Here is a 27,915-nt window from a genome sequence, read left to right as displayed (position 1 = left end):
AGTGAGACTCCAACTCAAAAAAAAAAGAAAAATAAATAAAGCAAGCCTTATCCATAACTCTACAAAATGCATTTGCAGGGCACTGAGATCATAAAGGTAGAAATTATATTAATCTATCTACAGGGTCAAGTAAAAATTAACCCTTATCTATGAGTTTTCTGCTAGTTAGTCATATTCAGCTATGACTTCGGATTTTCTTCATACATTTTAATTTTCATGCCATATGTTTATATTAAGAATAATCTGCCTGGATTTTTTAAAAATAAAGAAATGCATATTTCATTTAAAGTTTTTGTCTGCATCACCAGATGACCACAGCTTTGATTTTTCAGCAAATTATCTTGAGCAACAGTACAGAAATGATTTATCCATATACCCAATTAACTTGTATATCCTATTTTCTATTTTTAGTTTCATGGAAAGTTTCTGAAATAATAAAATGGTGTTTGAAATGTTTTCCAACTGTAAGATGAAGTGAATGGCCTAATCTCTTTAAAGGTCAAGTTATAAATTATTCTTATGATGAAGCAAGATGCAGATGGTTCACAAGCAAAATCTCAACGATAGGTTTCTTGATGAAGGCACTTAGATGCTCTTTGGTTGCATCTCAAAAAGAATATGAACTCTGAGTTATAACAGCAGGTTTTGAATATTCCCGGAATTGCAGCAGCTACACCATAACTGATTTAAATGTCTCATCAGTTAGAGTCACATTGTGCAATGAATTAGTAATGCTTTCCAAAAGTTACCACAAGATAGTCAGAACTTTTGTGCATATCATGGCATGGTTTCATTACTAATCACAGGAGCCCAAGAAGGATAAGTGTAGAGGTCAAACATGGGTACAATCCAGGTGTACATGCCAAGCATCACCACGGCAACACCAACAATATTCACACCAAGTCCAGCTTTAACCTTGAACAAGAAAGAGCATAAATGTCAGAATTCGAACACAGTGTGGAAAATATATGTTAGGTTTACATGTATCCTAAAGGATTAGTAAAAATTGTCATTTCTTAAAATCAGGGGTTCTCCTTCATTCATATTAAAAGAAATTGTCCCCAACTAAACTCCCTTTAGAAGGAGAGTCTCAGTGAGGCTTCTCTTAGGATTATACCCAAGTCATTCTGATTAGAGAAAAATCCCCTTCAAAACCTGCCATTTCCTGTTAAATCAGAATGTGAGTTTTGTGGTTTTGTATTTCAATGGATAAGGTTCAGGACACAATATGATAATTGTGCCCTTCATATTCACTCAATATTATTAGTAGTTTATCCTTCAACATTTTCTTATTGAGACTTTACACAACCATTTCTGTTCATCTTTCTTAGAGTCCTCATGTCTTTAGCTCTTGTATCATCATTCTGGTGTCCACTGAACAATTTCAACATTGCTTTTTACCTATTAAAATAGAGTTTAACAAATTACTGCCCTTGACCTGTTTTTGTAAATAAAGTTTTGTTGTTTCTTTTTTTCTTTTTTTTTTTTTTTGAGTTGGAGTCTCACTCTGTCACCCAGACTGGAGTGCAGTGGCCGCTCCCGGCCACCCCAGCCTCGACCTGCTGGGCTCCGGCGATCCTTCCGCCTCTCCTTCCGCCTCAGCCTTCCAAGTAGCTGGAACTACAGGTGTGCACTACCATGCCCAGCTAATTTTTGGATTATTGTAGAGATGAGGTCTCGTCAAGTTGGCCAGGTGGGTCTCGAACCCACGGACTCAGGCAATTCACTCAGCTCAGCCTCCCAAAGGCGTGGGATTACAGGCTGAGCCACTGAACCCGTCTTGTAAATAAAGTTTTATTGGCCCACAACTGTGCTCATTTGCTTACATATTTTCTTTGATTACTTTCACGATGCAATGGCAGAGTTGAGTAGTTGTGACAGAGACCGTATGACCCACAATGTCTCAGATATTAACTATCTGACCCTTTTCAGAGAATGTTTACTTACCACTGCATTCTCTGCATTAAAGCATGGAGACTCAAAGCAAAAGGGATATCTAGCAATGAATATTACAGAAACTCTCTTCTCTGTTCATGCAAGCAAGACCCTCATTTATTCCAGAATCCGGTTCTTATTCTTTTTAATGTACATACATCCGGTCTTGCTTATATTGTATTATGCATATTTTCTTTACCAAAAGGTTATTATGTAACTTCTTTATAGAGGCAGTTCCAGAATTTTTATGTTTCAGGGTTTAGAAATGGTAATCTGCATGGGAGAAAGGGAGCTGATATTTACCTTGAAACTGCATTTGCACAGACAGCTCACTGAATTTACTTTCATTATATCATTGTTTGGGTTGGTTTGGAAGTTGGTGATTAGGGGACAAGTGGGCTAGAATAGTCTCAAGCCAGCTCCTAACTACCACTAATTTTGTATTTGGCAAAAGATGTGTGTATCAGTAAGATTATTCAGTACTACTTGCTTGTGTTTTCATATCAGGTGCCAGTATTAGAATCAGAACAAGAAAGATGTCTTTCATCAGTCAGGCGCTAACCCAATGTCTTCTTCAGACCAAATGTTAGTTGCATAAATATCTATAACAGCAAAGCACAGTGTTGCTGTGATGGCTGGATTTCATTAACACCTGTTTCTTCCTTTTGCCTTGATCAGGTTGGTTCTTGATCTTGACATGTAAGTTTAAGTTGTTGTGGTGAGCATATTCAATGCTCTTTTCTTTCTTCCAGGGTATTACTGATGCATCCAATACTCTGTGTCTGTGACCGTAAATTCTAATGACTTGTTTGCTTTGGGTTATCACTCTTAAAAACAATTCTATGATCAGTCATGCACACAACTTCATAAATAGAGCTCAGGTCACGCTTTTCCTAGAGGTTGATTAGTGTATAAAAGGAAAGATAATTCAACACATCACACACAAAATGAGTATTGGATCTGCTAGTATTCTTTCAGTCTAACTCACCATATCAATGACTTTCAGATGGCCATAGGAAAAGACAATAGCATTACATGGATTTGCTACTGGTAGAAGGAATGCAAATGAAGTACACAGAGTAGAAGGTATCAAAATCAAAAGAGGGTTCACATGAATGGCTTCAGCCTGTTTAGAAGATAAAAAGTAGCCTAAGTAAAATGTTGAGAGCAGGCACCAAACATCAAAATGAACAAATTTATTATAATAAACTTTCCAAGAGGCAAGTTGAACCCTAATGACATAAAATTATACACATCGATGCAGCTATAACATGAAGGGAAAATGTTTAAAAAGTATCTCTTCCTTTTGTTGTTTAGACAATTATCAGTACTGATTTGAACATTATAGTCCACATTGCTTAGAAAATGAAGTATCCTTAATTCCAGAAACTAAGTAAAAACAGCAACCATTTATTATTTATCTAGTGTTAGGTGCTGTGCTAAATGTTTCTATATATATTCATATATTTATATCTAAATAGCTTATATATAATATATAATAGTATCATTCTCTTCATATAGTTATAGTATATACATTTAAAATTTATAAATTTATTTAAATTTTTCACAATGATCTTATGAGATGATTACCATAACTCAAGTAACAGACAAACTGAGTCTCAGAGCAGCTGAAGTAACTTGTCAAAGCAGGCAGCTGACAAGCAACAGAGTTTAAGGGTCTCAGGTTCCTCTGGTTCCAGAGCTTCTCATTATACCATAAACTTTACTGCTTCTGTGATTTATGTAATTTAAATTTTGCTTAAGGATTATCACATAAGAAGAGTTACAACTATTCTTAATTCAGTACATAATTTTCTAACTGCTCCATGTTGATAAATTTAAAAGACAGGAAAAACCCCAAATGCTATTTTGCCAATATAAACAGCCTACATGTATATATATATATATTTTTTCCTAATTTGAAGTAGCAGCTTAAGAACATCAACATATGCCCCTTGAGCTGGTAGAGGAACAATTCCAGAAAGACAATCCTCTTAATTTAAAATGCTTTGCTTTCACCAAATTCATCCCTCCCAATAAGAAAAACATTTTACTTAAAGCTCACTGTTTCTTGTAATTGCTAGCTAGATGGAGAAAAGAAAACAAGACATTCTCATCCTGTCTCTCTTAGACAACCCACTTCTTACTTTAAAAAAAAAAAAAAAAATTCTTCCCCGGGCAGTAGAAAACTGTGTCTAAGATATTTAAGCCTGAATTCTTAAGTATAAGTCAAATTTTTCATTCCTTTGCAAATCACTTATATGAAGCACTTCTCAGAAATTTAGAAACAATATTCTGGAGTGAGAAGTGACAGTGTTAGAAATCTAAATACTACGGTTGCCAAGAAACACTGAGTCCTGTTTTAGAACTGAAATGGATCTAGTCTGACCCTTTCATTTATCTGCAAATGAAAAAAATTGAACTGAGAGAAAGTAAGTGGTTCACTGAAGAACATGTTGCTTGAACATAAAAATTTGAAGACAGTTGAGTCAAGGTCCACTAAAAGCATGAATGCAAATAAAGACCACACTGTAAGTTACTTAAAGGAAGCTCATTTAACTCCCCTCCCCAAGATACCATATCACAATATGAGGACAGCATTCCAAAGTAGAACATAACTCTTGAAGAGTATAAATGGGGAAAATGGGATACTTACCAATGGAGATAATATTGGGAGAAGAAGGGTAATGGTAGCTGGATTGCTGGCTACTTCAGTTAAAGACGTGACCATCAAAGATGATATCAGAATTATCAGCCATACTGGTAGTGAACCCAGAGGAGATAATTTATTTCCTATCCATTTAGATAGCCCTGACTCCTAAAAAACAAATTTGCAAAATCTGTTATTCATTAATAACTCATTTGAATCAAGCACAATTTACATACATGAAAAAGTTATCTGTTCTGAAAGTTCAGTTTCTAAAATATAATTGTTGTCTCTCATTTTTCTGTGGTTTGGTTCATCTGGTGGCTTTGATAATAAAGGAGCTGTCACTTATTCTTATTTTAATGCTATTGGCATGTTTTAGGAAGTTTGAAATGTCTTCGCATTGTTTTTCAATTAAATTTTAATTGCATCTAATTAATATATGTGGATATTTTAGCAAGACATATAGCATTGTGAAATTTTAAGAAAAGAGTAGACCTCCTGGTTCACCTTTCCCTTTTCTCAAATTATATTCTCTAGAAGCAACAACTTCCAACTCTTCCTAGCTGTTTATAGCTATATTGAGGTATTGATAGTCATCTTTTAAAGTAGTATTTTAATTATGCTTTTTTCCTTAATTTTAGGATTTAGACATTGTTACTGACTTTCTGTGTTACATGAGGATTAGTTTTCTTGTACCATCCATACATACATATATTTCTTGCCTCTTCATTCCCCTATATTCATATATTGACATTTTTTGTTAAATAAATGTTTAATGTTTACCATTATGATTATATAAATATTGTGTATAGCTAAACCTCTTAGCATAGTATGATTGGGTTTACTTTATTTTACTCCACCTCCCTGCCACCAGGAAATAACTACCTCTTTTTTTTTAATGTTTGTTTAGTTTTTAAAGTACCTATCACTAATTCCTCACCCTCTCCAGGAAAAACTCCCCGACAAATAGACAAACATATCAGGTAAACTTTTTCATGCCCCCCCCCCAAAAGATGTCTACTCTGGAATATTCTTTCCTCCTGCTTAATCTGGTTTAGTTGCTCCTTCAATTTACTCAACTGCTGTTGTTCTGGAAACCCTCTTTACCTTCACACTGTGAATCTCTCCTTTTCCTGCCCACTTTATGGGAATCCTTTCTTGTTTACTCCTTTGTGATGTGGGAGTACATCCTTGCATAACTTCCTGAGAATTGATGCAAGGATGGGTATATTTTTTGAGTCTCTACCTGTCTGAAAATCTTCTTAATTTCTTTTCACACTGTTTTGATAGGTTAGTATTTGTAGAATTCTAGATTCGGAGCAATTGTCACTCAGCAGTTTTAGGTCATTGCTCTATTTACAGTGACTTCTACTTGGAATTTTTAGAAACCTGATCACATTCTGATCTTTGAATCATTAGAGATAGTACAGAAAAAATGATTGCACTCAGATTGGCCAGCATGTTCTTTTTTGTTTTTAACCTCCAATGGAACTGAAAATTCTCCTTTTGTGAGATTTCAATGAGCTGTATGAAACTTATACACATGACAAGTGGAATTGGCATTAAAAATGCTCTAATTACAAGCGGTACACATTGAGATAAGAAATTGGCACAAACATTCCCAGATGTGAGTACCATATATCATATGTGGTTTTGACTTATATTTTTGTTTGTTTGTTTCTTGTTATGACTTTCAGACAAAAAAAAACCCCACAAAAACTCTCTACCATTCTAGTCACATTGACACAAATTCATCCTAGCATACATACACTTTAAGAATACATTTAGTCTATGTCTAATTAGACGTGGAAGAGATAACATCACATATTGTTTCCCTTCTCTGGAGGCCACTGAGATCATACCATCATCCTGAGAGTACTGGGCACTCAGTAGCTCTCTCAGTCCAGAATCTCAAAGTCTCCAGTTCTGGGAAATATCTCATATTATTTTTCAGAAATGTTATTCCTCTCGATTTTCCCTTTCTTTCTGAAATTCATATTAGTTGTGTGTTGGACATTTTGGATTGAGGTTCTAATTTTCTTACTTCTTTGTGAGCCAATATATCATTGGTTCAATTTTGCTGCATAGGAAATCTCAGTTTTCTTTCAGGGAGAAGACAGTTGCCTGGCTATTCAGGCTTGAGTAAATATCTGGGAGGCCCACAGCTCCTTGAACACTTTTTAAACCTCCCTCATGTTTTGCTCTGGCTTTATCCTAGCTTTCAGAGGTATCTGCTACCTCCAAATCCTGAGCTTTTCTAAGATTCTATGGATAAATCATCTTATTTCTTATTGGATCTTTCATTTTCCAGACTACAGATTTCATCATTCACTACATCTTCTACTTATATAAAGTCAGTTACCCTCAAACGTCCTCTTTCCATTACCTACATTTTATCAGTATCTGTTATTGTCCCTGTCATGTCACCTTTGTTTTCATGGACTGGCAAGCCTTTATTCTGTTATTGCTATTTTAGTGGAGATACTGAAATAAATAGTGTTAAATCCTCCATGTTTAACCTAAGGGAATTTTGAGGTATGTATGAGGAGTTATTCACTGATAAGAATTTAAAAGTGATTAAAAAAAAGCTCATGAGAGATAGACCATGTTAAAACAAAATCAAGGGCATTTAAGAGAAAAGTCATTGTAATGAGATAAATGTCTAGCAATTGGTATCTCACTATTCTGTTCCCAACTATAATGGATATCTGGTTTTGTACATTTGCTGGACTAATTATAATTGGAATAAAATGTTTAAAGTTTAACTCCAAATATTTGTAAACCCCCCTTTTAGGGGCATATGTGTCTATAGCCATATTTTTAAGCTCAAGGCTTTTAATCTAGCTTTTGGGATAGGTTTACTCTGAATATCCCATAGAGATCTGATTTTATGTCCTAAGATTTTTATAGCAAACTAGACCTCCATCCATGGTTTCCCTAATTCTTTCACTGAGAAAAACATGTTTATCAGACTTAGTTCACATCTTTTCATTTCCTCAGATTTTTATTTGCTATGGTCTGGCCAATGCTTTCAAAACCACTTTGAATGTCTCGTGTCCTATCTAAACAGACATTAAACAAAAGAGAAATGAGCAGAGCTCATATCAGTGCCAGATTTGTTGATTCTGATTTCCTCACAATTCAAATTTCCAGACATAGGAATAGAAGTGTTTTTATTCTGAGAATCCAGATCTTGCTCCTGCTGAAATAATAGGAAAGAAGTGTATTTGTCTTATATATCTACGATTTTTATTTGGAAGGCCTATGAGGCAAGTCAAATCTAGACCTTAAAACAATGCCATAAATGACACTCAGTATTCAGACCATTTCCAAGACTTGCAGCTTTTACTAAATATTCTTTCTGAAACTCATCTAATTGGATGCAATTTAGATACTGTCAATAAATTTAGAAGTAGAGAACAATCTTCTTATAGGCTGTGAAAAGAGAAGGGACAGTTATTTGTTTTGAGAAGTACAAAAATTTAACTTCCTGACAGCACTTTTCTCACTATTATTTTCAATTGAATAATCTAGTAAGGAAACAGAACAGCCATCCGTTTTGAGTACTTCACATCAGGCTATACATCCAGAAGTGTTTGGTTTTTTTTAATTATTAATTTAATCATATAGGAATTTCATGGAATTTTTGGAGAAGATATTTTTCTTCCAGCAACACTATAATGACCAGGGCAAGGGCTTCCCCCAAACTGCAGCTTTATATCAGTTAGAAAGATAGGCCAAAGAAATAACCATCTTATTTCTTATGATCTTTGGATTTCTTCCTAAGATTAGGCATAATATAATATTAGACATACTTATGTGAAATCCTCTCTAGATTTTATCCAATAAACATTTATTAAATACCATTAATGCTAATATTATTTCTCATCCTTTTATTTTTAACAGCGACAGGATCATGATATAAGAAGTCAAGAACTACTCAAAGTCATCATGAAATAAAGTAAAGGCATAAACAAACAAACAAACCATTTGTTTCACTAGTAGTTACTTTACATATCATTCTTATGTAAGTTTTTTCTTACAAAGCTGGTCTTCTAATACTATTTCATGGCTTAAGAATCTTTATATTTTTTGTGTTATTTCTTTTGTCATGCTGAAACACCATAAAAATAGTGTTTTATGCTTGCAGCCTGTAAAATTTCTTGAACTCTGAACTCACCTCATCTCTGTGGTATACACGCTGCATAGCTATTAAAATTTGGACCTTTAAAATGACAGAGTAAAGCTGAATATGTCCAAAGCTTGAATGTCTCTGCGTTCTTCTTTGAACAGTGTAATTAATTGTTAAATATCTTAGATGCTGCATATTACCTCACAACCATCTGCCAGCGCAAACCCTCCGCCGACAAGAATTGCTATATCCCAGGGCATGAATGACTGAAATTCCTTCCAGGTAATCAGTGGAGAGTAATCAAAAGCAACTGCAAAACAAAAGATCTATAGTTACACATTGCTTAAAATATCACAATATGACTTTTTTGGTATCCTAAATAGCCATCTTGCAAGAAGTTTGTAATATTCCTATATTGCTTTTAAAGAAGTAATCTGGACTTTGAAAAATTTCAACCTGGTCTAGGTAGAACATTATATTATTTAAAAAAATGCTATAACTTAGAAAATTCCTTTTGATAGTAATATAGAATATACTTAGATGAATTATAACATTGACACTTATAATGCTACTTACTCATTCACTCATTCATTCCACTATCAACTTTGCCTGCTGTAATGAAGTGCATTAGACTATACTGTTCTTTGCTCTGCAAAATGTCTATAATATTCACTGGTTCCCAGAGGATCAATGTGAATTTTAATTATATTTACTAATATTTACTTGAAAATTTTATCATTTTAAAAATTATAAGAAGGATAATGAGCCGGGCTTGGTGGCTCAGCCTGTAATCCCGCGCCTTTGGGAGGCTGAGGTGAGTAGATTGCCTGAGCCCGCGGGTTCAAGACCCGCCTGGGCAGCGAGACCTCATCTCTACAATAAAATCAAAAAATTAGCCGGGCATGGTAGCGCGTGCCTGTAATTCTGGCTACTCGGAAGGCTGAGGCGGAAGGATTGCCAGAGCCCAGTGGGTCGAGGCTGCGGTGGCCAGGAGCTGTCACTGCATTCCAGGACGGGCGATAGAGTGAGACTCCAACTCAAAAAAAAAAAAGAAGGATAATGATGAATTCACCAGAATTCCAGTTTAAAGATAATTCAAGGTTCAGATTGAACAATTTAAATATGATTTGTGAGATTCTTAACATGCTCATAAAACAATTATAGAGATTTCTCTTGATATTTGGGTTATGATCTCTCCATCGATTTGTGGATAAATTAGTTCATTGGGGATATATTATACACATTTAACATTTGTATATAACAGGCAGCCTTCTACACAGTAAGATTTTAAGTTTACTCCTAAGCTTCCTTTCTATCTTCTTTCCCCAAAATCAAACCTGATGACTGAAATTTTGTTGCCAGGTTTCCTACTTGGATTATGGCCATAAATCCAATTAAAAAGTAAACATCACTGAAATGTTCTACTTATTTAAAATTTAACATATTATGTCTTATTTGTCATTTTAAAGCCTTGTATGAATAAGATTATCAGAGAGAACAGGTGTTGAAGAATGAGAGGAAGAAGGAATGAACAAGGGAGGGGGTTCAGATGTGGGAACCAGGAAAGCTGAAGCTATCCTCAGACTCGCTACTTTGACTGCTATGGTCAGAGTCTCGGAGTCTCACAGAAATCAGCACTTCATATTACAACAGTTCCTTAACATACATTGAGATATGCTAATCTCAAGTAAAAAACAAAAGATATTTATTTCTATGATATGTGGTTCACACTTATCATGTCCTAGAAATCTGGTACATTAATTAACCTAGGGATTAACTAATTAGCCTAGGGATTCTGCCTCAAAAAGTCAGGTGGGCTAACCCAACTGCATGAATTCCAGTAAGGGCAAACGGATAAACTACAGCTCTCATGGTTTATTTCCAGACAGTTACAAACCATTTGTCCCACACTGACATTACAGGAATCTAATTACCCAAAACACGCTGAGTTAGTATAGAGAAAAGATATGGATGAATCCTAAGATTAGGAAGTGTGCATGTGTGGATGGGTGGTGGTGGTGGTATGCCCATGCAAATATGCACACTTCTTTGTCCAAGTGAGGTAAATACAGTGAATGCTACCACTGAATACCTTTTCTTCTAATTCTGACTCTAGATTATGGGTAAATTAGATTGATCTGCTTTTTCTCCAGGACTACTATAAAGCTGCCAACGCTCTTTCTCTTGACATTCCTCACCTTTTTTAGATACTCAACATTTATTACCAAGGGCTCATCATGAAGCAATTACCTATACATTTTTGTCCCTATGTTTTCCAATAGTAAGATTAATTCTAATTATGGTAGGGAAAATGGGTTATCATGAGTCAAATAGTACCACTCGTAACAGAGCGCAAACATGGTGCAAAAGGAAATCTATTTCTCACTTCTGCAAAGTAAGATGATCCCTCTTGTGGGTGGAGGATGTGTTGACTGAATAGAGGATTGCAGGGTACAAATAGGGCATACTGAGCCAAGGGTTGTACCTACTGCGTATGATCACTCTTGTTGTCAGTGCTAACTGAAACAGATGGCATTTTACACTTTTTGATCTTCTATAAGATTTAGTCAGAATTAGAAATGATACTCAACCAATTTCTCCTGTTGGTGTAGTTTTAGTCAGCTTCTTAGCTGGGATAAGAAAGAATAGGAGTCCTACAAGTAAGGCCACAGTTGAATCTGTAGCAAAACCAGAGTACCTGAAAAAGGACAAATACGTGTATTAAAGAAATAGCATCAAGAACTCACATGAGCTAAACCATCAATCAGGTATGCTGATAGTGTTTCAGAAGTAGTGGTGGTATAGGTTATTTATTCTGGATAATCTGCTCCAAAAATTCATAGATTCCCAACTAAATGGCATAATACTAGAATAAACAATCTTAGACCACATTCCCTCTGTTTCCATATATTTCTCCTTATCTCGGTACCGATGTATACACATGCTGATGTACAAGACCAACGTGGCAAATTTCCCTTTAAGATAACTTTACATATTTGTAAAACATTTTTTCTTTGAATTGTTTCTTATAATTATGTTGGCAGAGAATTCAGGTTGAAACAATTGCCAGAGTAGGCAAAGCCTTACTTGTAGGACTCCTATTCTTTGTAACATCCTTCTATCACATTGTGGCAAGGCATGATGTTTCTGGAGTCCCCTAAAACTCTTCTGTAAATTGCAAAAAGGAATCAGTCTGTTTTCTAAGGTATTACACCTGCACCTGCTTCTGTGGTTATACAAATGAAATCAAACTATTAAGTGCTTTGCATCCTATGAAATGCAATGAAGAATATTAATTATTGGAGTGGCTTATGCAATGCCCATAAATGATCACTGAACAAATTAAGAGTCTTAGAGTCACTAGGCCATTTCAGCAAATAAGACAGGTTCCCAGTAGCCTCAACAATTAAGAAGAACCTGGAAACCCAAATAGAAATAAAATAAGTGTAAATCAAATATAATTTTAAAAGTCAGCAATATCAGTGAATGCATTTTTGTAGCTTGAGAAGAAATATGGACACCCTAAAATTATTTTGCTATTTTGTAGACCAGCAACGTGTATATACCACAAAAGCTTCTCTAGTTCTGCAATTTACTTGAAAAATCTAAAAAATTAAGGAAATGCCTCATCTTTCTCAATCTGGCAATTCTTTATTTTTTTTAAAGTGAGAAAGCAGGATTTATTGAGAGAACAGAAGAACTCCCACAGTGGGAGGGGACCCGAAGGGGCTGCCCCTCAATCTAGCAATTCTTAAAGCAGCCAACTTTTCTTAAGCATAGACTTATTTTGTTTCATTATTGATTTAAAAATCTACCTTAGCATATTTCACTTTACAAACTAAATTTATAATTTTATTTGTTCTTATTTATTTTATTTCACTTATAATTTTTGATTGAATTTTTAGCAAATTGGGCCAGACATCTTGTTACCGGATTTTGTTTTATATGAAAAGACACATTGAATTCAGTCCAGGTACAAACAGATGGAATGAAAACATTAGGTGGTAGTTATAAATCTTGATATATCATTCTAGCTTTAGAAATTCTAAATGCTGAAACCTCTACATAACAAATGTATTCTGCAGGATATATACTTTAAATAAAATTAAAGCATAAATACTGAAATAATTTGTTTTCAAAAGATTTAAAAACTATTATTATCTCCTCATGACTTATCTTTAGTTTATTATAAATTAAGTTAGGCTGTCTCAGTATTACAGGATATTAGGCTTATACAAATTTTATTTTCTTTGATTTTATCGATTGGATTTTTTTTTTTTCAAATCCCACCCTTTTCCAACTTTGTTCCTTTCCTACTGTTCTCTCTTGGAATTCTAGGTGACACGAACACTTTCCCATAGTCGATATACTGTTTTGTTGTTACAAACAAAACATCTCTGGTATTACATTTCCCTCCCATAAGAAACACATTAGAAACTGATTGTATAAATTTCCTGTTGTGATTTCTTGACTGGATTTTATTAACTATTGTCTGATTTCGTTCACTTCTTACACGCTGTTGTTTAAAGAAAGACTCTCTTACCTAGAATGATAGGAGGTGAATTTTATAAAGGGGCAATAATTGATTTTTTTATACTGGTCTAGATCCTTCTGTAAAATCACAAAGTACTAATCGACTATTAAACAATAACTTGCTTTAAATAATTGACTGATGCTTTTTGCTTAGAACTCTCAAAATGAAAAGTTTTACTCCCAGAGGAAACAGAAAGTTTAAAAAGTTGAAGTCAATCCTTTAAAACATGCTACCACGTTGTATTACTTGACTTGTGTGATCATCAGAAATTTGCATTCAGACTTTTCACCCTTTAGAAAATATGGAAAATGCCTATAAAACCAGATGGTTTTGATTCAGGAAAAGAGGCATTTCTTTATTCCATGTGGGCAGAATATATTTGACCTAAAGTATTTTTGTTTCTGCCCCTAAATACTTGGACTCTTACTGGGGAATGTGAAACAGGAAGTCTAAGTAAGAAATCTGCTGAATTTAGAAATTAGAGCAGTTCAGTAAAAGATAGATTGGGAACACAAATCTCACAACCAAATTATTTATATTGACATGTAGGATGATCCTTAATTTAGAAAATTATGCTATACTCTTACCCATCGCTGCTCATGACTCAGCAATGACTGCTGGTATATAAAACACTGAGAGATAAAATTAACTCTGACTCAGCTTCTAGCATGAGCTTTTAAAATCTGTCATCACTTATTCAAGGATTCCTTATCTATGCAATGGAGGATGGGCTGAATCTATAGTGAACTAGGGCAAAAATATGTACACAAATGAAGGAAAAGGCGACCTATTGAACCAAATAAACAGTCCTCTGAAAAAGTAAATAAAATTAAGTTGGCAGAAATCACAGAATATGAATGTATATCAGAGTATTAAAAGGCCGTAAGTGGCATTTATTGCATATAATAAACATTTATAGGCAGGGCATGGTGGCTCATGCCTGTAATCCTAGTACATTGGGAGACTGAGGTGGGAGGATTGCTAGAACCCAGGAGTTGGAGACCAGACTGAACAACATGAGACCTCATCTCGACAAAAAAATAAATATATAAATACATAAATAAATAATTAGCCAGGTGTGGTGGTGCCCGCCTGTAGTTCCAGCTACTTGGAGGACTGAGGTGGAAGGATCACTTGAGCCCAGGAGGCTGAGGCTGTGGTGAGGTGTAATTGTGCCATAGCACTCCAGCCTGGATGACAGAAAGAGATCCTGATTCAAAATAATAAACAAACAAACATTTTTATAGTACTTCCTATAGGGAGAAGGGCAGTACAATTCTGAGTGCCATTATTACCTTCATAATACAGATGAAGAAACGGAAAGTTAAGCGACTTGTCCCAAGTAAGTTCAAGAGTGTAGAATGGAGCCCATGCAGTGTGACTCCAAATTCTGAACTGCTGATCACCAGAAAACATAGTCTTTCTGCAGGTGATATTTCTAAGTTTGTAAGGATGAGACTAGCCTTTTCTAGTGGAAGAAGGCTAGAGGGTAGTGTGGTTATCCTTTCTGTGGTCTTACTTTAGATTTCATTCCTTAGATTTTGTTTTTCCTGAAAAGATTGGAATTAAAATAGCTTTTCAAGGGAAAGGAAGAAAAAATAATCTCATACAATCTTTCAGAGTTGCAGGAACCACATAGGAGAAAAGCACAGAATAACCAGGAAGGACTGACAAATAGAATATGGAACACTTACTCTGAAAAAAGTGCAGACCAACCAGAAACAAACCCAGGGTCTCGACTAAACCACAGCAGAGCCATTACAATGAAGAGGACCAAAGTCACAATTTCTTGATATCTGTGGAAAAATTTCAATGCTATCATTTCTTATTTTCTCTGTCAGGACATTTGTAGAAACTCCCTGAACTATTGTCAAGAGCAATTTTAGCAGAACGCTAAACACTGGGCCAATAATTTGAGAGCATCAGTGCACTTAGGAAAGGTCCTACTGTCGTGGGTCAGTCATGGTGGCTTATGTCCATAATCCCAGCACTTTGGGAGGCCGAGGTGGGAGGACTGCTTGAGCCTAGGAGTTCAAGCAAGTCTGAGCAACATAACAAGACCTTGTCTCTACAAAAAAATCAAAAAATTAGCTGCACATGGTGTTGTGCCTGTAGTCCCAGATACCTGGGAGACTGAGGAGGAAGGATCACCTAAGACCAGGAAGTCAAGGCTGTGGTAAGCTGTGATTTGCCACTGCACTCCAACCCGTGTGAAAAAGTGGAATCCCTCCAAGGAAGGAAGGGAGGGAGGGAGGAAAGGAAGGGAGGAAGAAAGGAAGGAAGAAAGGAAGAAAGGAAGGAGAAAAAGCCCTCCCTCCTCTGTGAGTTCTGTCAGCTTCTTTTCATTCTACCTGGCAAATTTTAGCCATACGATGTGTTATGTTGAGTTGTATTAAAAAAACAACCTAGCAAATTTAGGGCTCTCATCAAGTATTATAAATACCTTGACTTTCAGGCAATTATATGCTTACTTGCTTTTCAACAACTACATGCAGTATAAGAAGCACGTGTGTGTGTGTGTGTGTGTGTGTGTGTGTGTGTGTGTGTGTGTGTGTGTGTCTTACCTTATGGACCCAAGTTTTTGGTATTCTTGCTTTATCACCTCAGCACAAGCTTTTTGTTGAACTGTTCTGGCTTTTCCACAGCTGAACATCTCTTTAAAGCTGAAAAGAATAAATTAAGTCCATTAAGCAAGGAATGCTTTCACTACAACCCCCTATTACAAAGGATTTTTTTTGATAAATTCATAAAAAAAATCAGTGATTTTTGCCTGTATCTCCATCTTTTTCTTTGAATTATTTGAATGTCCTTTCCCTTCTTTTCGGTTTTTGCCTGGTTTGCTCACAATTTCAATGTTTAATTTTTGCTTCATATTTTCTGTGACATCTTTCTCCAGTTTCTTTTTTTCCTCCAAGTTCTTTTGCACCATTAGAATTTTGTTATGTGCTACCTATCTTTAACTCTTTAATTTATATTTCATCATTATATTTTAAAAATATATACATAATATATCCTGGTTGTTAAGTTTTGCTCACGTGTGAGTTTTATTGCACTTGCTAGATAACAAATTATTTGAAGGCAGGAACAGTGATTGTGTAATAGGTGTTTTCTTTGGTCCACTATCTCTAAACACTGGCAAACACAGTAAATACTTGACTCATCAACCCAGTAGTATCTCTGGCAGATTTATGAGACAGTTGGTGTCAGATCCATCAATTTTTGCAAAGTATGCAAAACCTGAGTTATACATTAGGGCAAGGAAGTCACATATATTGATCATGGTCAGAGTCCAAACTAGGTCTATTCTCAAAAGTAAAACCAACTCTATTACATTTTTTCTTTAATTTTCTCCACTCAATTCCCAATAGCACCTGCTGTATAATCTTCCAGCTTATTTTTGACAGCAACTGCCACTCTTTATTGCTTTTAGAAAGCTGCTTGTTCGAGTGACCTCTTTCTCCTGTGACTAATTTTTCTGTCCTGAAGTCTGGGTTCTTCAAAACTTTGAACAATTTTTGTAAAACACTGCTCTCGATGTAGATTTTAAAAACAAATTTCTCCAGGGGAAGGAAAAATCAGAAAATGGCTAGATTCTTTTGGGTTATCTCTTGGAATGTGTATGAGTAACTCAGTTAAATTTACATTATGTGTGGGTATAGAAAGCAGGGACATTCTCTTCCGTAAAATTGTTGGGGTAAACATGGGTATTTGTAAGTAGGAAGATTGGAGTGTTGGGAGGGAAACTATCACTCAAAGACGCAATGTATGTTTTACTTGTTCAGACTGTGATTCTCTTTGAAAGGACAGAATATCCCCATTTCTTAAGTTATTCCCCCTACACATTTGTAATCACCCATCTTCATACATACACTCCAATCACTGAACACAAGTAGATGAACATTGTTGCATTTTTGCTTAATGAGGGGGTAATTACTTTTTACAATCTCAGTTAAATGATTGACCAGTACCAGTACTGAAAATTTAGCCTGTGTCACAACAAAAATACAAATATTATAGGAAATGAATTCATGAACCATCTGGGAAGCATCCATGAAAGAGAAAAGCATAGATAAAGAAAGAGATAAGAGTCTCCTAAGAAATTATTTTCCATGCAGCACATTTATATGTACTTTGTCATTTGGTTGCAGAAAATAAATGGTTAAGTCAAAAGTCAAATTGGCTTTGCTACAAATGAAGGTTAATGCCTTCACAAAGGAACTGACAAAGCATATGACAATGCATCAGCCTCTCCATGTAAGTTCGTTCAGTGGCACTGATAGATGAGCTTCTTTTCCCGGATATGTTGGGGTCATTTATAACGGATGAGTTAACTGTGTTAACAACCAACACACTAATCAGAATGTAGGCTACTCTGCCAGGGGAGTAGCTGATAATTTCTGTTTGTCGATCTAAAACCTCTGGAGGTGAACACCCTGGCAAACTGAAAAGGACACTGAAAAATTAGCTGGAGCATGAAGCTGTGAAGAGTCTAGCTAATAGTGGACACCAAGGGAACTGTTTAAACATGACACTGACCATGATTTATGGACTTTGCCTAATGTATGCATGTCACAGGATTTTTTTCCTCATAGAGAAATCATTTCAAAGCACTTGCCCTTTAGCTTCTTAATTTCTCCTTTTTAAGTGGTAGACCATTTTAAAATAGTGACAATGATTGCATATATATTTTATAAAGTCATTATACATAGCAACAAAGAACAGGACAAGTGTGGGCCCATGGCTCCACTGACTGGGATTCCTGCCTGCTGTATCCTGCATTGCTACCTGTACAATTGAATAGGCCCCCAAAGGCTTGGATTTCCTGAAAGAGCACTTAGTATGCAGCTGGCCTCTCCCCATTGATGCCCACCTGCTGAAGTCAGTGACATTCTACACATTTGCTTCAGCGGGAAGACTGCCACACGCTGCTCCCACAATCTGGATAGAATTTTTTTTAAAAAGATCATCAGTACCATCTTCTCACTCCTAATGAAACTGTGGCAGTTTGGGGGAAAAGCCAGAAGGAGGAATCAAGAGGGGAGGATGCCAGTCCTCATATTGCCAGGTTTAGAAAATGCGGGCTCAGGCATGGAACCACACCTGATCACAGTGTTTTGCTTTTCAAAGGAAGTACAAATAGCTGATTTCAGCCTCACTAGCTTATGGAATCACATGCTGTTTTATTCATAGGTCTTTGAAATTATTTAAATAAAACCCTACAAAAATAAACTGGAATTATTTTATTTTTCAGGAAAACATCTCAAGGTTTAATGCACAGTGATTTCACCATTCTTTTAGGGAGTATTGTAAATGAGTTGAAAGTACAATGCCACATTTTAGATTTTGCTGAGGAACCTTTCATAATTTTATATGCTGGCTGTCATCGTAGTCACAACTCATTGGTACTTACAAACTACCAGCTTTGATCCCAGTCAAGGCACTATGTTGAAATCTTTGAATACATATGTTTGTCATTTTAGTGGCATCAGTAGGTCTCTATTGATCAATGTTTCTTACTTTGTCTTTTATGTGGTCAACTTGGGACCATATGTGTTAGAATTATAGCATTGAAAGTGATCTAATACAGGTAAATTCTATTATTTTACAGGAGAAGACACTGAGACTGAGAATGGGTCTGGATGTGCAAAGATCACTCATCTGACCTTTGAGGAGCCATGACTTTATTCCTGGCCTCATAATTCCTAATTCAATATTCTTTCCACAGAGAACATTCTCAGGTCTTTATTTTACTAGATATTTTGAAAATGACATCAATTTTGGTGCAAGTATGAAGCAAGAAGTCCTACATATTACAGTTTAAAGTAGCTCAATAACCCAAGAAAATCTCCGTGTTAACCAAGTGGAGGGGTAAATCTTCTTAAAATTCTACTCTAGTAAGTTGGACATTGTACTGAGTTACTTATGCCTTTCTGGTCTATTCATATCTTATTGGATTAGGACTCAAGGCACACCTAAATGGATTTTCTTTCTTTTTTTTTTTTTGAGTTGGAGTCTCACTCTGTCACCCAGACTGGAGTGCAGTGGCCACTCCCAGCCACCGCAGTCTCACCCTGCTGGACTCTAGCGATCCTTCCACCTCAGCCTTCCAAGTAGCTGGAACTACAGGAGCATGCTACCATGCCCGGCTAATTTTTTGATTTATTGTAGAGATGAGGTCTCGCCAAGTTGCCCAGGCGGGTCTCGAACCTGTGGGCTCAGGCAATCCACTCACCTCAGTCTCCCAAAGCATGGGATTACAGGCTGAGCCACAGAGCCCGGCTTGGATTTTCTTTCTACAGACTCTCTTTTATGGTCGGTGTTGCTTAAATCAGATTCTAGCTTATCCTTAAAGAATATACTTATGTGTGCCAATTTTGTGGGTAATGAAAATTCAGAAAAGGGGAAAGAGCACTGGATACGGAGCTGATAACTTGGAACCTAGTACCTTTATGTACTCTATTCACATGGAATATTTACTTACTTGAATCCTAGGAAAAACCACTGAAGCCAGATCCAGGACAAGAGTAGTAAAATAATTGCAACTGGGAAGGAAAATAGGAACCATGATCCAAAGTTGAGGCAGCGACAATCAGGATAGCGTCTGTGTGGAAATATGGAGAAGTGTTCAGGGGTAGGACAGCTGGAATCCTTCCTGATGGTCACTGGGAAGCAGCAGTCCACACCTTTCCAGTGCTGCTGGCCAAGAAGGAAGTCCTGGGACATACTCGTCAAGTACCATGGTTCTACTCCTTGTCTCCTAACTTGATTCTGTAACTGCATGAATCCTGCTGCATCCCACAAGTGCAAGAGGGGGTATGTTTTGATTTCTGTTCCCTCTATTCAATCTCCAAGGAAGTGCTTGTGAGGAAAACCTAGCACAGCACTTGATATTCACTCAACACACAAGAAATGAGTGCAAATGGTGGGGAGGGTTGTTTTGTTGTTGCTCTCAAATCATCAGTATACCAGTGAAGAAAAGACACAGAATTAGGAACAGGTGAAAATGCAGGGGACTGAATGTCCGCTCCCATTTCACCTTGGTAACTGGAATCCTTGGCACCTAAGAAGGGATTCTGATCCAGCCTGTGTCGTCTCTTATGACTGTTTCTCCTCTGTTTCTTCTGCTTCAAAGCACTGCAATCACCTTACCAGGCATGTGGTAGTTCTTTCTTCCTAGAACTAGAAAGTGCTTTGGGGTTCAGTCAAATGGTAAAACTGAGCCAGATAAAAATAACAAAAAGTTCTGTGGAAAATTTCCAAGTTTCCCTTATCATTTCTAGTTATCATCAACTTTTTAACTCTTATAAGAACAAAACAACAGTAACAACAAATAAAGGTCAGATACAATCCCAATTTCTTTGGTAACCCCACATGCATTGTTCTAAAATGTAGTCTAACTGCCAAATAAATGGGCTACCTGAGACCCATTCCCCACCACTACGAATAAGTCCACATAATGGATACACATGTGCACCCCTGCACCTAAAATTAAAAATAAATAAAAATACCAAATAACTTCTCATATAGTCATCTGTTTTATAACTATGAACAAAGTGATAGAAGATTTGAGATATAGTTGCCTTCAAGTTTTTTTTTTTCTTGAAGCAGTAACACAGAGTTGGAAATCGGAAGAATACAGAAAATATACAGAAATGAGAAAAATAACATTAACATTTTTTTCTTTTTCTTTTTCTAAAGATGTGGGATACAATTCAGGAGTAGGTATACAAGTGGTCATCATACAGGTAAAGTTTGGGGCCTCCCTTTGGTCCCCACTTTGCCTGGTTTGAGATCAGATACCCTTATTGATGTTGGGTCCCACCTGCTACCCTAGCTTCGGTTGTATATTATGCAGTCATAAAGAAGGACAAACATATGGGCTTCGCAGCAACTTGGATGGATTTAGAATCTATCATATCAGTAATCTACCACAGAAACAAAGAACAGAGTACTACATGTTCTCACTCATAAGTAAACCTTGAACAATTAACATATTTTTGGAATCATAAAATATTTAGAATATTATAAAGATGTAAATTTTTAATCCTTGTTCTAGTTAAATTACAACTTATATTTTGTCACCTTAAAAAAGATTATGTAATAAATGGAATGCTTCATGCTACCACTATGTAGCAAATTTAAGAACATCAGTGTTTTCCTTTTTCTATTTTTTTTTTTTTTTTTTTTGAGTCAGAGTCTCACTCTGTCACCCAGGCTGGAGTACAGTGGCACACTCATGGCCACCACAGCCTAGATCTGCTGGGTTCAGAAGATCCTTCCACCTCAACTTTCCAAGTACCTGGAATCACAGGTGCCACCAAGCCTGGCTAATTTTTTGATTTATTGTGGAGACAAGGTCTCGTCAAATTGCCCAGGCTGGTCTCAAATCCCCAGGCTCAGGCAGTTCTCTTGTCTCTGTCTCCTAAAGTGTTGGGATTACAGGCATGAGCCATCTTTGTCCAGCCCCTTTCCTACTTTAATAGTTTCCTAAGTGATGCAAAGACTTAAAAACAATAATAATAGACTCTCAAAACTCTAGATTTCTTATGTCCCCTGCAATTTTGTTTGAGCTTATAAGAAGTTACTAATCTTCTTGGGTCCTAGAGTTATCATTAGCAACTTGAAAATAATTTTTATCTACCTCAAAGAGATCCAAAGATTAACTTGCCTATTTCTGCAATTATAAAGTAGCAAGTAATAATAGAATGGATGAATGGAAAAATGCTTTGTCACATTAATGAGGCTCTACAGAAAATTGCTCATTTTTGAAAAATGTTTGTTGTCTCCAGTTGGAAATTAAAAGAAGGGGGAGAAGGGCTTCAAGCTGATTTCCCATCATTTTATTAGACTTGGACTATGGGATGACCTATGTTTTTCTGTGCAGCCTCATGACACTTAGAAAGGGCTACTTGGATTACATTTAGAACAACGTCCCCAAGCTTGCTTTCATTGTTCACCATCTGTGGCTCAGACTTTGGAATCAAGCTTCATTCTTTTTCCCACCCACTGGAGAGAATTCTGTAAAATGTGTTTGACTGAAGAAGGGCTTTTCAGATTTTTTTACCTGGAGGGATAGCGTATTTAGAAAAACGAAAGCCTGAAAAAGTTAAGCTTTGTTGTCTTGTTTTGTTTAATTCAACAGTAAGGAAGCCTATAAACAAACACATAAGACTATGCCTCACTTATCATAACCTTTACTCTAAAACCTGGAGTAAATATTCCGAATAAATGATGTAAAGAACACTGTTGGTGGGAGTGTAAACTAGTGCAACCTCTGTGGAAAGCAGTGTGGCGATTCCTAAAAGCTCTAAAAATTGACCTTCCATATGACCCTGCAATTCCCCTACTGGGAATATACCCTGAAGAACACAAATCACTCTATAAAAAAGATACCTGCACACATATGTTTATCGCAGCGTTGTTCACAATAGCAAGAACCTGGAAACAACCATGCTGCCCATCAAAAGAGGACTGGATTAAAAAAATGTGGAACATATACATGATGGAATACTATGCAGCCATAAAAAAGAACAAAATCATGAATTTCGCAGCAACCTGGATGGAACTAGAGTCTATAATACTGAGTGACCTCTCACAGAAACAAAGATCCGAGTATCATATGTTCTCACTCATATAATGGACCTTGAACATCCAATGTAATACTATAAGAAAATGACTGATGGTACTGGGAAATTATGGGGGGAAGGGGGATGGGATTAACAGTAGCAAATATCTGTCAGGGGATGGGAGAACACTTCTTATCTACAGGGTGCCTGAATGAAACGTCATTGTACACCTAACCCTTAACTGTACCCCACAAAACCATAATAAAAAATACTGATTAATAAAAAAAAAGAGTGATGTATTCTAAAGAATTAATTTTGCTATGATGTTTCTTTTTTCACTTTTCTTCATTTCCTACAAGTGAAGTGACTGTAAACATATGCCTAAAGCAAATATAGATTTTTTTTATCATGAATTATTTTATGAAATTTAATTTGGATAAAATTCTTTTTTTTTTTTCACCCAACCCTGTTTGGGTGTTAGGTACTCTTCTAGCTACTGAGGATACAGTGGTGAGTGAGACGAATGTGACCCAGGCTTTCATGAAGTTTATGTGAAAGTGGGGCACACAGTCAATTAACAAGTCAGCATACAAAGACATAGGAAATAGAACAGAAAAATGGAGCACAAAGTTATTAAGTGAAGGGAGACTTTTTCAGAATGTGGTCAGAGAAGGTGACATTTGAGATGAGATCTACATAGCAATGAGGACCCCGTCATGTAAATAACTGGGAAACAGTATTTTAGATGGAAGAAGTGGCAAGTACAAAGTTCTTGAGTTAGGAATGAATTTGGCATGTTTGTGGATGAGACAGAAGGTTATGGTGACTGTGGATAGTGATCTGAGGTTACAGTGACATGAAATAAAATCCATGAAGTAGCAAGTAGGGACCAGATCATATATAACTTTGTAGGTAATCAGGTAAAAAAATAAAATAAATAAAATCCAGGTGATTTGGGTTTTATTACAAATGCAGTAAGGAGCAATTGGAAGATAGTAAGTTCGTAATGTCATCTAATTGGTGATTTACATAAAAGATTTTGGCTCCTGGGTGTACACTCAGTATTGAAGGCAAGGTGAGTGGAAGCCAAGGTGTGGTGGGCAGAGTCCCAAGATGGTCTTCCAAATCTCTGCCTCCTGGTCTATATGTCTTGTTTAGTCTTCTCCTCTTCTGTGTAGGTAGAATTTATGAATATGATGAGACATCACATCTGTGATTACAACGCTTTGTGGTAAAAGGGAAGGGACTTTGCTTAGGTCATCAAGATCCCTATCCATTTACTTTGAATCCAAAGGGGGTGGGAAATTATCCTGGGTGGGCCTGAATTAATCAGGTAAGCCCTTAATAGAGACTTTCCTGCTGGCCTGAAGAAGTAAGCATCCTATGTTGTCCCAGGAAAGGCCATATAGCAAGGGTCTGAGGGCATCTGGAAACTGAGAGTAACTTCACTCTAATAGCCAATACGAAAATGGACACCTCAGTAGTTAAACTGCAAGGACCTTAAATCTTCCAACAACTTGAATATGCTTGGAAGAATACCCTGAGCCCCTGTCTAGGTTACAGGTTTAGCTGATATCTTGATGTCAAAGAACTCACGTAAGCTTGCCTGAACTCCTGACCCACAAAAATAATGAGATAATAGATTTGTGGTATTTTAGGCAGCTTAGGTGATTGTCATTTGTAACATAGCAATAGGAGATGATTACATGGGGAAATCTATTCGAAGACAAAGTTTCCTGGGGATGGAGGGTAGTGTGGAGTAAATTTTAGCTTAAACAGGTTGGTGGTGGAGGAGATGAAGAGAAAACATTTGATTTTAGATATATTTGGAGCCGGGCTCAGTGGCTCAGTCTGTAATCCCATGCCTTTGGGAGGCTGAGGTGAGTGGATTGCCTGAGCCTGCGGGTTCGAGACCCGCCTGGGCAGGCGAGACCTCATCTCTACAATAAATCAAAAAATTAGCCGGGCATGGTAGTGCACGCCTGTAATTCCGGCCACTCGGAAGGCTGAGGCAGAAGGATCGCCGGAGCCCAGCAGGTCGAGGCTGCGGTGACCGGGAGCAGCCACTGCACTCCAGTCCGGGTGACAGAGTGAGACTCCAACTCAAAAAAAAAAAAAAAAAGATATATTTGGGATAAAATGGGGGAAATGGGGAAAAGATACCCTATGTGGAAACAGTGAAGTCTAAGAGAAGGACAAGTTGGCAGGAGGATGGGAGAGATACAGGTCAAGGATGCTGTCTGTATGTGTTGATAGGCAATGTTCCTTGGTTTTCCAGGTGGTCATGTTGTATAGGCAACTAGATAAATAAGTCTGGTATTTGAAGTAGAGGGTAGGGATAGAGATATAAAATTGGTAGTTACCAGCACATGGGTCCTGTTACAAACCATAGAAATGGGTGTAATAACTTAGGGAGTAAATGGAGATTTAGAAATAAAGAAAAACTGGGAGTGTACCTTGGGGCCCTCAACGTTTAAGAGGTCAGGCAGAGGTCAGGAATGAGCAAATGAGCAAAGCACTTTTAATTCTAACAAAAATCCTGTGAGGAAAGCATTATATTTTCATTTAAACAGAAAGAAACTAACCAGTGGATTGTTCAAGGTCACAGATTATGTAGAAAAGTAAAATTTTTAACCCAGGAAGAGTTTAAAACACAAATTCTTTTCCCTTAATCACCGTGTTTTCAACCTTGTCTACTAGGTGAAAATAGAAAATGCCATATGTATTGCAAAATCTCCACAGGCTGGCAAGCACACTTTATGGTTAAGGGTGTGTTACAACAACTATAGAAATGATCACACCATAACACAGAGACATCAACCCAAAGCACATGTGCATGTCAGTGGTGACACTTAGGGAGATAACATGTCACTGCAGTTCTTATACTCAACTACAAAATGGCGAATAAGTTTAATATTAATGAAATCCACAGAAATGGTTTCAAAATAATATAGTTGTGGAAATTTACAACCTAGCAATAGATTTTGGTCATTGAAAATCACAATAAGCTAGTGTTCAACTGATTATAGTCCTTTTGACTGATGGCAGTTTTGATTATTTCTGAAACAAAGCCACTCTTCCACTTTATATGTGTATTTATATGTGTCTTACGAATACTAACTATGTGTTATTCATGATCCAGGCATGGCTTTCTAACAGCAATGTCAAAAACAGAAGTTGTAGCAATAACAAACAGCTAGTGTTATCGACAAGTTACCACAAGCCAGGGCCTCTGCTCAAGTCACATGCGCATTATGCCATTTGATCCTTACAATCATGTTATAAGTTCCAGCACTGTCCCCATTTTACAGAAATTCACAAAAGTTAAGCTAGTCTATGGCAGGCTTGAAATCTGGGCTAGGTCTAAGTCTAAACTCTGCTATGTCCAAATTCCTTCTACAGTACTTTTTAGGAAAATTATAAATGAGAAATATTCATTGCTCATTTCTGTAGGGAAACATCATGGTTATCTTTGAAGGAGGTTATTGCTAGGTACAGTTGTCTCTCATATCTGCAAGGGAATGCTTGCAGGAACCCCCACAGGTACCAAAATCCGGGCATACTCAACCCTAGGGGAACCTGTGTGCATATCCATGAAAAGGCAGGCCTCCGTATTCATGGGTTTTAAAACCCTCAAATACTGTGTTTTTTATCTGTGTTTGGTAGCAGATTCAGAACCCATGAATATGGAGGCAGACTATATTCATTGAAAAAAATCTGCATATGAGCAAATTCTCACAGTTCAAACTTCTGTTGTTCAAGGGTCAGCTGTAATTGATTTACCTGAAAAGGTAAAAGGATGAAAATCTTTAATTAGTGAAGAAGAGAGGCAAAGAGATAGACTTTGAATACTCTTCTATAAACACATTTATGCACAACTATAAACACATTTATTTTACCATTCCTTGGTTTGTAAATTTAGAACAGTTATTTACCAAACAATTAGTAACAGTGACTTCACTGATGATAATACAACTTTCTTCCAAGCTGCTGTCTATACCCATGAATTTTACAGCTGACACCTACAAACTGAATAATATACTTTGATAATCAGTATGCTGTGAAATTTTACTTGTGATAATCTTCCATTCTTTATCCAATAGGTCTTTGTGTGTGCATTTAACTAATAGCTATTGTATTTGTTAGATGATATTATTGCATCAAAACCACTCTACCATGGAAATAGTAATTGTTCCTAATAACATTTCCCTTCATAACTTTATCTTGATATCAAAAGATTATTCAGCTATTTAAATGATCCTAAGAATAATTAACACTTAATTATGTCTTGATAGTTCATCTCAACCAATGTTTATTGATTACCTACTTTTGTCTCTTGCAGGCTAGAAGAAGAACGCGACAATGATTTATTCAGCGTTGTTTACAAGTTTACAATCGTCAAGGTGATTGTTATGGATAAGTGTGGATTAGATAAGTTTATGGAAGTCTAAATATAGGCTATGATAAAGAGAGATAAGAATGGTGGTTAAAGAATAGCTGAACAGAGTTTCGAATGATATAACATCCGCAAAAGTAGAGAAAGACGTTGGCATAGTTGGCTAGTATAGAGTCCTCCAGTTCCCTCTGCTTGCTTTCTGTGTCCTGACTGAAAATCAGTTTCTTGATCTCTCTGTGACCCAGTCAGTTGTAATTTTTTTCCCAGCAATCTTGAACCCAAACTGGGCCTTTGATAATTTCCAGGTACTAATAAAGTTATCTGGGTTTACTAGAAACTACCCCTGACCCTGAGCCAAATTCATTGAACCCTCACATAAAATTCATAATTTGACTCCCTCATGGCAGACACTCTTAGGGAGAACATTCCTTTTCTCTCATTGTCCTTTGTGAGGATCGCTGCAGTACTCTGTAGTTCCCCTAACATGCGCTTTGGAGTGAACACCTTGGCCTTTCGTGCTCCTTTGCTTTCTTTGGATCTCAATCCGCTCTATCTCAGGACAGTTTGGACATGTTCCTTTGTGGGAATTCCCCTGCCCTGCCTTTTGGGGTTACTCCAGTTGAGAGTCTGAGGGGATGAAACAGTGGGTCTTTTAAGAACCAGAGTAGGAAGTAATTGGTTAATTGCAGGAGGGTATTTATG

At 36.6% G+C, this 27,915-nt stretch overlaps 1 protein-coding gene across 2 annotated transcripts in view; it reads right to left on the bottom strand.

Moving 5' to 3' along the window:
• Nucleotides 1-557: 557 nt before the first annotated feature.
• The window catches only part of SLC13A1 (solute carrier family 13 member 1), a 93,597-nt gene continuing 66,239 nt past the window's right edge, over nt 558-27,915 (bottom strand). For both annotated transcript variants that reach the window (XM_008049151.2, XM_008049158.2), the window contains exons 8-15: nt 19,733-19,852; nt 15,816-15,914; nt 14,946-15,047; nt 11,309-11,415; nt 8,918-9,027; nt 4,592-4,753; nt 2,924-3,061; nt 558-915 (exon numbers count right to left, since the gene is read on the bottom strand). In XM_008049151.2, the coding sequence (XP_008047342.1) occupies nt 778-915; nt 2,924-3,061; nt 4,592-4,753; nt 8,918-9,027; nt 11,309-11,415; nt 14,946-15,047; nt 15,816-15,914; nt 19,733-19,852 (976 nt within the window). In that variant the 3' untranslated portion in view covers nt 558-777. The remainder of the gene's footprint in view (nt 916-2,923; nt 3,062-4,591; nt 4,754-8,917; nt 9,028-11,308; nt 11,416-14,945; nt 15,048-15,815; nt 15,915-19,732; nt 19,853-27,915) is intronic.

The sequence above is a fragment of the Carlito syrichta genome, unplaced genomic scaffold, assembly GCF_000164805.1.
Source record: "Carlito syrichta isolate Samal-C Ts95f unplaced genomic scaffold, Tarsius_syrichta-2.0.1 Scaffold50926, whole genome shotgun sequence".
In the NCBI taxonomy this organism is placed as follows: Eukaryota; Metazoa; Chordata; class Mammalia; order Primates; family Tarsiidae; genus Carlito; species Carlito syrichta.
This window is presented reverse-complemented; position numbering and strand designations above follow the sequence as displayed.